Consider the following 9,607-nt stretch of genomic DNA (forward strand, 5'->3'; position numbering starts at 1 on the left):
ATGGAGAACAGCCACATGTTAAGGCAAAACTGGGGGAGGGGATTCAGAATAGTTCCTACTTCCCATGTCATCTTGTCCCCATGGCCTTGCTCTCACCCCATGGTTCCTCCCTGTTCAGCTCTGATCTCCACTCCTCCGGGTGGGGCTGTGTCCCCTCAGATGGCAGCTCCTGCTAACGATGCTGCAGAGGGGAAAGGCCAGGACACATGTGTCTTCAGGTTGCTGTGGAAGGAAGACCTGCAGCTGTGTCCTGGGTCCCAGAGCTCAAGTTTGGTCCTGGGCTCCCACCCATGGGCCCTGCTGACTTGTGCGGTACAGAACAAAGTGCTCAAACCCACAGCTTTGGTACTTTTATCTGAATTTCCACTTCCTAGCCATGGTACGGGAGAAGGAAATGGCAACCCACTCCAGTATTCTTGCCTGGAGAATCCCAGGGACAGAGGAGCCTGGTGGGCTGCTTTTGTCTATGGAGTCACACAGAGTTGGACATGACTAAAGCGACTTAGCAGCAGCAGAAGCCATGGTACTTATGGATGGTACTTAAGTCCTTGAGTGTTTTTTGTTTCCTCCTCTGCAAAATGGAGTTAACAGTACAATCCAGCACCTCATTCCTGAAACATTTGGGGTCATATATCCTCCAGAATTCAGAATTTTTCAGCTTCAGTCATGAAACATGGTGAATCTACCCTGTACGATGTAACACCCCCTGGGGTCTTAAAGCACCTTACAGGCAAACCCAGTAGTGTTTCTTCAACCAAATGTTTAAACATTCACACTAAGTGAAATAAAGATCAGAAATTGTCTCATGTCTGTTGAGGTAAAATTTTGTTACCAAATGAATTATTTTAATATAATATTATATTTATTCAAGATTCCAATTTGGAACAAAATCCATGACATTAAAGGCCAAATGAATTTTTTTAAAATTCTTTTCGAATTTTGAAAAGAAAATTGAGTGAAAATTGAGACATGAAAACTGAGTGAAAATTGAGACATGAAAATTGAGTGATGTAGATAAGGACCATCCTACCCCGTGTTTCTGCAGATAACGTCATGTACCACAAAGTAATAATTAAAAAAATATATATTCATGGATTAATGCCAGACCTAACCCAGCTGTGGGTTTGGGATAAGAGAAGTCTCCTGACAAGGCCAAGGGTGATGGGTGGGGAGAAACATTCTGAAGCGGTTGTGCTATTACCCAGGTGTCTGAGCCACTGGTTCTAACTCCACAGATCCTGAGTTTCAGCAGTCACAGGACTGTGAGTCTTTTCCAGGCATCTGACTTAATCCCCCTCCAGAGCTGGATCTTTCTCTGATGGGTCCTCAGGGAAGACCACTGCCATATCGGTGACAGAGACTGATCTGACTTCAGGATCACCATGTGCTCATCCTCAGGCCTGCTTTCTGCAATCCTCCTGGGCTACTGCCTCCACCTGTTGCAGCTGCTCTCCACCTGCCTGGCCTTCTCCCTTGTGGCCAGCGTGGGCACTTGGATGGGGGCTGTAAGTAACTGGTCCATATTCATCTGGTGCTTCTGCTTTCTCGTGACCCTCGTCATCCTCATAATCGAGTTCTGTGGGCTCCAGTCCCGCTTCCCCTTCTCCTGGTACAACTTCCTCATCACCTATGCCTGTTACGCTGCCCTCCTCTGCATCTCGGCCTCCATCGTTTACCCCATCACTTACATCTGGTTCTTCCCCCGCGGCCGCTCCCAGGATCATGCCATCGCCGCCACTGCCTTCTCCTGCATTGCTTCTGTGGCTTATGCCAGCGAAGTGGCCTGGGCTCGGACCTGGGTCTGGCTCGGCGTGACCACCGGCTACATGGTCACTGTGCCAGGACTGCTCAAGGGCCTGGAGACTTTTGTGGCTGGTGTCATCTTCGCCTTTGTCATTGACAGCCACCTGTACCTGCACCAGCCGGCCCTGGTGTGGTGCGTGGCCGTGTACTCCATCTGCTTCCTCCTGGCAGCCGCGGCCCTTCTGCTGAACTGGTGTGACTGCGACAACAGGCTGCCCATTGCCTTTCCCACTTTTCTTCTGGGGCTGACCCTGCTCTCTGTCCTCCTCTACACCAGCGCTCTGGTCCTCTGGCCTCTCTACCAGTTTGACGAGCAGTTTGGTGGCCAGCCCGAGCGGTCGAGCTGCAATGACGGGCTCATCTACTCTGTGTGTACCTGGGACCAGCAACTGGCTGTGGCCGTCCTGACAGCCATCAACCTGCTGATTTACGTGGTCGACTTGGTGTTCTTGGCCCACATGGTTTTTTCAAGGACTCAGGATCAGCTCAGGAGCTCCCAGTTCCCTCTTCTTTACAAGTCATGATGTCCTCGTCCTGGATCCTTATTTAGGGACCTCCTTCAGGTTTGGCTGCCTCTTTTCAGAAGTCCAATGGTGAGGGACAAGTGTCAGTTAAAAGAAAAATAGCTTTTTTGAGGAAGCTACTAATCCTGGGGAAAATGTGAAGTCATGTCCCGAAGAATCCATTCCTAACTCCCCAGGTTTTCCTCATAGTTTATCTAAAGAAAAGAGGAAGGGTATAAGCTAGGGGGGCTTCCCAGGTGGTGCTAGTGGTAAGAACCTGCCTGCCAATGCAGGAGGTATAAGAGATGCAGGTTCGATCCCTGGGTCAGGAAGATCCCCTGGAGGAGGGCATGGCAACCCACTCCAGTATTTTCACAGTGCCCTGCCCCCATCCAGCATATGGGAAGCCCCTGGACAGCACACCTGGCCTCAGGACCTGGATTCCTTGCCTGGTCCTGCCTGGGCCCCAGTCTCATGGGTGAAGCCAGGCCTGCTCCAGACACCTGCCGAGTCCAGGGTGTCAGAGGCCTTGGAGATTCATCCCTGACCCACTTCAGCCCTGGGTGTCAGGATGTTAGCAGGGAAGGCCCGAGTCCCATGGTGCCTGGATTCAACCCCCAGCCCCTCTCTGTCTTGTGTCTGCAGGACAGCGTGCTGTGACATAACTCAGTGGAAGATGCCAGGACAGCCACAGAGCTCTTCCGCATCTCCAGGAGAATTCGAGAGCAGTGAGGGCTGCCTGCCTGGTGGAGTTCACCCCACCCCAAGGACTGCTGCTGCTAAGTCGCTTCAGTCGTGTCCGACTCTGTGCGACCCCATAGATGGCAGCCCACCAGGCTCCCCCATCCCTGGGATTCTCCAGGCAAGAACACTGGAGTGGGTTGCCATTTCCTTCTCCAACGCATGAAAGGGAAAAGTGAAAGTGAAGTCGCTCAGTCGTGTCCAACCCTCAGCGACCCCATGGACTGCAGCCTTCCAGGCTCTTCCATCCATGGGATTTTCCAGGCAAGAGTACTGGAGTGGGGTGCCATTGCCTTCTCCACCCCAAGGACTAGAGACCTTCATCTCTTCAGGACAAAAACTCTCTTGCTTTTGGGAACATGCATCTTTAGCAGTAACATGGCTCCATATTCTCTCTACTCCCTCGGGTCCTCTTCTTATCTCTTTCTTTTTTCTCTCTGAGCTGAGTGTCAGTGAACACCATCCAGTACTGAGACGGCAACAAGTGCTTGAGCTGGGATGGAGACAAGTGTCAGTTTCCTTAACATCCTGAATCCTGTGGGTCCAAGAAGATGTCCCTGGGACTTAATTAATACCCCGCCTCCACCTCACTTTTTCAGTTGCATTTATTCCCTGGAGGGTGACATTATTTCCTGGGCATGACACACCCCCCTCAGAGGTCCACTCATCTCATCTTGATATTCGTGCCCCAGCATTGGGGAGCTTCCAGGCAAGGGTGCAGGAAGACAGATGAGTGCCCCCTGCTGACCTTCAGCATCTCATCCCTCCTTTCATTTATAAAACTAGGAAACAAGGGTAGTGGACTTGCAAGAGTTGCGGATCTGTGGGAACGAGGTTGGAATCCTTCCTTTGGGTCAAGGAGTCATGTCCTGGACACTGTGTGTCCTGGTCTGGCTGCAGTGCCCCACACAGAGATCCTGCAACAGCACCCCTATTTCAGTCAGATCAGCCCCTGTTGGAAAACCAGCCAGAAAAAAACAGGAGACTTTATGTGGGGGCTGATGGAGCTCATCACTCTCTTTCCAGCCACGAGCTTCTCTACAAGGACATTCACAGCCAGCCTCACAGACAAGGGCCACATGGATTGGCAGCCAGGACGGCCACCCCCAACCAGGGTGGACAGCCAGGTGCCTGAGGCTGCAGGAGAGAATTACCCCTCTTCTCACCACTCAAAGCTGGATTGAGGAAGTCCTCTCCATGATTTTCCAAAAAAAGCCAGAGAATTAGAACATCTGTGCTCTCAGCTCTGTTCTGGATGCAGCTCAGACCACAGTCTGGGGGACGTCAGCTGGAGTCACCCTGCATGGAGGAGGCTCTGGCTGGCTGAGAAGAGAGCCTCTGGCCAGTGGCCCAGGAGACAGGGAGCCCAGGCCAGACAGAGAGCAAGGGAAGGGACTGAGGCTTGGGCACCGGGGTGGCTTCTCCATTAACTCTGTGTGCTAAAGGGCTGGAGAAGGCCCTGGTCACCCAGAAGGTGGGCTTGGGGGCCACAGCTTCCCCTCCTCAGACCCCTGGACCCAAGGCACCTCCCTTCCTTCTGCCTTTGGAGACAAGCCTGTGCGGGCATCTCTCAGCTCCTCCCCCAGCCTGTCCATCAAGTCTGCAGGGAACATGGAGGCCATCTGCCAACCGTCCCTCCCCTGACCCTTCTTCTCGGCTTGGGATATTTTTCAAGCTTGAATTTTGTTTTCTTAAAAAGTTAATTTACTTCCATGTTTCAGAATCAAGTTGTTCTAAAAAGCCGTATATTGAGCCATATAATCCCTCCTCACTCAGCCCTCAGCTCCCCTCCCCCACCAGGACCAGGAAACTGCTCCCCTGGACGCCTAGGAGTCCTTCGTGTGCTTTTTGATGCGAATCAAGCAAATACAGACGTGTTTATTTTTATTTTCTCTCCTTTGATAATTTAAAATTCATTCATAATTCTGTATCTTACTGTTTTTTCCTTATAAATCCTGGGGATATTTTCTTATTATTATTTTGAAAGACTCCTCATTTTTCCAAGGTGTATAGTAGTATTCCATCTTGTGGCTACACCATGGTTTATTAATATTTGTCCTAAAGATGAGCACTTGGGTTATTTTAAACCTATCCACCCTTATTATCCAATGAGATCTTGAGTGAGAGAATTCATTTCATATAGCTCTGGTTAGAGAAAAGTGGTGGATGATGCCATCAACCTACTCACAACCCCATCAACTCACCAGAAACTTAGAGCCTCAGGGAAAATAGCTTAATAATAATCCCTTTAGTATAATTTGCTTATTTTATAAATGGGAAACTGAGGCTCAGATCAGTGACTAGACTCGTCTGTGCTCATGGCAGATGAGTTGCAGAATCGGAACTAGAAAGCTGATCTCTTGGGCTCTGCTCTCCGCATGATCACCATTCATCCCCAGGGAGACCAGACCAGGGCTGAGGGGCCGCTGGACCGGAGCCAGGAGCACCTGTGACTGTGGACCCAGCCGGGGACCCCAGGTCTGCCTCTCATTCTGGGCTTCTGTTTCCACTTCCCCTGCATATGGTCAGTCTCTCTGTACTCTCAACAGAATGAACTTTGTGTTCCCTAAAGGTAACATGAGCTCTCCAAACAGAGTGAGAGCATTCAGACTGCTGAGCTGGACTCTGAAGAAGTGGGAGGACAAGAATGTGCAGGAACAAGGAAGTCTGGAACACCTCAGACTGTGGGGGCACCTAGAAGCAGTTTGTGTTTTGACAAAAATCACTAGAGAGTTGGAACACTGGGAAGTGACTGAGGAAACTCATGTTATAAAAGAGAAACGTGTTTCCCACCAAGCAGAGGTTGTGGGGAAGGAGGGTCTGTGTAATCAGAAAGGATATGACCAATCAACAGGACCCAGCAGCCAGGAGGAAACAAGCGGAGAGGGTGGCCAGAGGGGAGGCAGCCGGCTGCCATCTCCACGTCTGAGTCTCCAGGACTGACAAGTCCAGGCGCCCTGGGAAGAGGGGAGCTGGGAGGGACCAGGGGTCTCTGGCACCCCTCCCCCATCTAGCAGATGAGGAAACTGACTCAGCAGCAGTGAGTGCCCTCCTCGGGGGGACAGGGCAGGTTTGTGCAGAACGAGGGTAGACGGGGCAGAATCCCAGCCTGGAGGATGCTGCTGCCACACTTGTCACAAGCAGTGTGCGTCCGTGAACGGACAGCCGGCCTGGGGACAGGACACCTGCGTCCTGACTGACTCTGCCACACACAGGGTGACTCTGGACAAGTCCTGCCCCTCCCTGGGGTCCAGCTGCTCCTCCTCTATGACAAGAGGGTTGGACTAAGCAGAGGACATTTACACTCTCTTTTGAGCTCCATAGTGAGGGGATAAGACCAGTCTTGGAATTGTGACAAATGACAAATGACACTTAACTCCCCCCCCACCCGGAACAGGAGGGAGTAGCCGCCGTCATGAACCACAGGCTTGGACAGTGAGCCCCTCAGGTGAGCCCACCCTGGACAATTCTTTTACTAAAGCACAGAGGCGTCTCCTCTTGGAAGTGAGCTCCCAGTGTTGTGTTCAGTTTGATTTAGGAAAATAGAAGAATGTGAGATTCTTTACCCAGACTTGTAGACATCAGTGCATACTTGATTTTGTCAATGAAAAATAAATCAACAGTCTAAGAAAGAAATGGGAAATTTTATTCAAGCCAACCTCAGAATAATAAACAGTCCTCCTGAGGAACAGGCATCTTATTTAACAGTTTTAGCCCTTTTCTGCAAGAGCATGAGAGGGTGCAAGAAATTAGATCCATAAAAGTTTCTCCTGAAAATATCTCTTTGAGGCCAGTTCTTCCAGTTTTCCCAGAGCACAAAGTGCCTTATCCTGATCTTTGCCCTCAATTCCTTTCAACGTGGATTGTAGATCAGTGACTGCAGTAGCTGATGACTATATTCTTGTAGAACTGGATGGTAGACAGCATTCTTTATTACACAGCCCCTCTAGTTCCATCTTAATTTCAACCAAGTTTTCAGATACATCGTTAACCAATTTGCCCAGGTTGGTAGGAATGCTCATTTCCAGGCCAGGTAAAGATTTCACTGATAGACCACTCAAGTGCTATTGCTCATCTAGTTCTAGTAAAAGTAGCTGAGTCCACTGGACCACATGTCTTACTAGTCTGTCAGCTCCAGGATATGGCTCCCTGCAGAGGCAGGACCTGCTGCTTTGATCACTGAGGTAGGAGGGCCACATCACAGCCCCCCAAAAATACTGCAGACGGATGTCTTCAAGACCTTGTGATTTTTTTCAGCTCCTTTTTTATTTTCCCAGAAAGTAGTTGGGATAAAATGTATCCCAATCTCTGTTAAGATGACCTCTACACAGCAGATATTTAGTAAGCCTGGAAAAACTCTGGAGCCAATTTCAGGTGGGGCTGAACACAAGATGGGACCCAGGGATCCAGGGTCCTGCTCACTGGGAATTACTGACCTCCAGAGATTTTTGTGTGACTTAAAGGGGAGGTACACTGTACATCCCTCTCCACTGGGAGAAAGGAGGCCAAATTCTAGCTACATACCTCCAGCCACCAACCCCTCCCAACCCACCCCCTAACTCTCCCCACATACACACCAACTAAGGCTCCCCCAGGTGGACAGACTTGCTTTGGCAATGAGACCCCTCTGGAGGCTCAGGGTGTGAACTGCTGCACAGAGGGCTGTGTGCTGTGGAGTTAGCACCTTAGGAGGTGGGAGGGGGCAGTGGACAGAGAAGGAAGGAGTCTGAGGTCCTGATGGATCAGAAGAAGGAAAATGCGGAGAGGTGGTCAGGACACAGAAGATGAGAAATCAAGGATGACCAGAAAAGGGGCAAAAAGCAGAAAATGTAGAAAAGATGAAAGAAGCAGAACAGGACATGGGCAACCAAGGAAAATAGGAAGGAGACAGAGCAGATGGAGGGAAGGAAACAGAAAAGAGAGAGATGAGTGGGGAAAGATGTGAAGAGGGAGTGAGGGAGCCAGGAAGAGGACATCAGAGGACATCACTGTTGTTCACTTGCTGAGTCGTGTCTGACTCTCTGCGACCCCATGGACTGCAGCAAGCCAGGCTTCCCTGTCCCTCACCATCTCCCAGAGTTTGCCCAAGTTTACATCCATTGAGGACATCAAAGGATTACAGAGCTCAGTGAGGAGACCTCCTGTGACCAGAGGGGATCAGAAGTCACTGGGCTGGTCCTCAGTCCCGATAGAAAACTTGGCAGGCCCAGTACACCAAGTCAGCCACATAAATCAATAGGTTAATGGCTGTCAGGATGGCCACAGCCAGTCGCTGGATCCAGGTGCACATGAGGTCATCGAAACAGCTGATATCATCGGACCACTGGGGCTGCCCGCCAAATTCCTCATAGAATTGGTACAGCAGCCAGAGGACCAGAGCGCTGATGTAGAGAAGGACGGAGAACAAGGTTAGCCCCAACTGGAAAATGGGGAAGCGGACAGGCAGTATGTTCTCCCAGCCACCCAGTTTTAGCAGCATAGCTAGTGCTGCCAGGATGAAGCAGATGGAGTACACGGCCACGCACCACTCCAAGGCCGGCTGGTGCAGGTACAAGGAGGTGTTTCTGAGGAAGGTAAAGATGATGCTGGCCGTGAAGGTCTCCAGCACCTTCAGCAGGCCTGGCACAGTGTGCACATAGCAGGTGATCTCATCGAACTCATACCAGCTCCACACAAAGGCCACATCTATGGCATAAAGTGCAGAAGCGATACAGGAGACTGCAGTGGCTGCGACGGCCCGGTCCTGGAGAGGTCCATCAGGCAGGAACTGGACATAGGTGACGGAGTAGATGCTGGAGGCCAAGAGGCAGAGGAGGGTGGCGTAGCAGGCGCAGGTGATGGAGAGGTTGTACCAGAAGAAAGGAAAGCGTGATTCGAAATCAAAAAACTCGACTGTGACTATTATGAGTGTCACAGCAAAACAGAAGCCCCAGATGGTCATGGACCAGTTACCTATGTTCCCTCTCGAAATGCCCATGTCGGCCACCAGGGAGAAGGCCATACAGGTACAGAAGAGCTGTGGCAGGCGGAGGAAGCAGCACACTGTATTCCAGGCCTCCAGGTTTGGGTATGTGACCCCAGTGGACATGGTGCTGTGATGGTCAGGCAAGTCACGGTCACAGTACGGCAGTGGTCTTCACCGAGGACTCACCAGAGAAAGGTCCAGTTCTGGAGGTGGATTAAGCCAGACACCTGGAAAAGGCTCAGGGCCCTGTGACAGCTGAGGCTCAGAATCCATGGAGTTAGAGCCAGTGGCCCAGAAACTCAGGTAACAGCACAGCCACTCCAGAACGGTTCTCCCCACCCATCACCCTTGGCCTAGTCAGGAGACTGGTCTTATCCCAAAACTCACAGCTGGGTTGGGTCTGGCCTCAAACCATGAACATCCTGCATCTCTCTGAGCTATGGGCCATTATCTATGGAGACACAGGATAGGATGGCCCTTATCTCTAATCCCAACACTTCAGGTTTCTCAAAATTGAAAACAAATTAAAAAAAAATTTTAATAACAAAATTTAACCTAAACAGACATGAGACAATTGGTGATCTCTATTCATTTC

The 9,607-nt window shown here is 50.7% G+C and overlaps 2 protein-coding genes across 2 annotated transcripts; one reads left to right on the forward strand and one right to left on the reverse strand.

The window, feature by feature from the left end:
• Positions 1-1,382: 1,382 nt before the first annotated feature.
• Positions 1,383-2,327, forward strand: LOC101120360 (myeloid-associated differentiation marker-like). The gene has a single exon (XM_012098446.3). It carries the CDS (start codon positions 1,383-1,385, stop codon positions 2,325-2,327), a length of 945 nt encoding a protein of 314 aa, XP_011953836.3.
• Positions 2,328-6,672: 4,345 nt separating this feature from the next.
• LOC101120610 (myeloid-associated differentiation marker-like) lies at positions 6,673-9,393 on the reverse strand. The gene has a single exon (XM_012098444.5). The coding sequence runs from the start codon at positions 9,133-9,135 to the stop codon at positions 8,227-8,229; it is 909 nt and encodes a 302-aa protein (XP_011953834.3). The 5' UTR covers positions 9,136-9,393; the 3' UTR covers positions 6,673-8,226.
• Between the last annotated feature and the right edge of the window lie 214 nt (positions 9,394-9,607).

The sequence above is a fragment of the Ovis aries genome, chromosome 18, assembly GCF_016772045.2.
Source record: "Ovis aries strain OAR_USU_Benz2616 breed Rambouillet chromosome 18, ARS-UI_Ramb_v3.0, whole genome shotgun sequence".
Taxonomy (NCBI): domain Eukaryota; kingdom Metazoa; phylum Chordata; class Mammalia; order Artiodactyla; family Bovidae; genus Ovis; species Ovis aries.

What these genes read in the sequence shown, in the direction of transcription:
- LOC101120360 (XM_012098446.3), top strand. Translation starts at nt 1,383, where the DNA reads ATGTGCTCATCCTCAGGCCTGCTTTCTGCAATCCTCCTGGGCTACTGC.
- LOC101120610 (XM_012098444.5), bottom strand. Translation starts at nt 9,135, where the DNA reads ATGTCCACTGGGGTCACATACCCAAACCTGGAGGCCTGGAATACAGTG.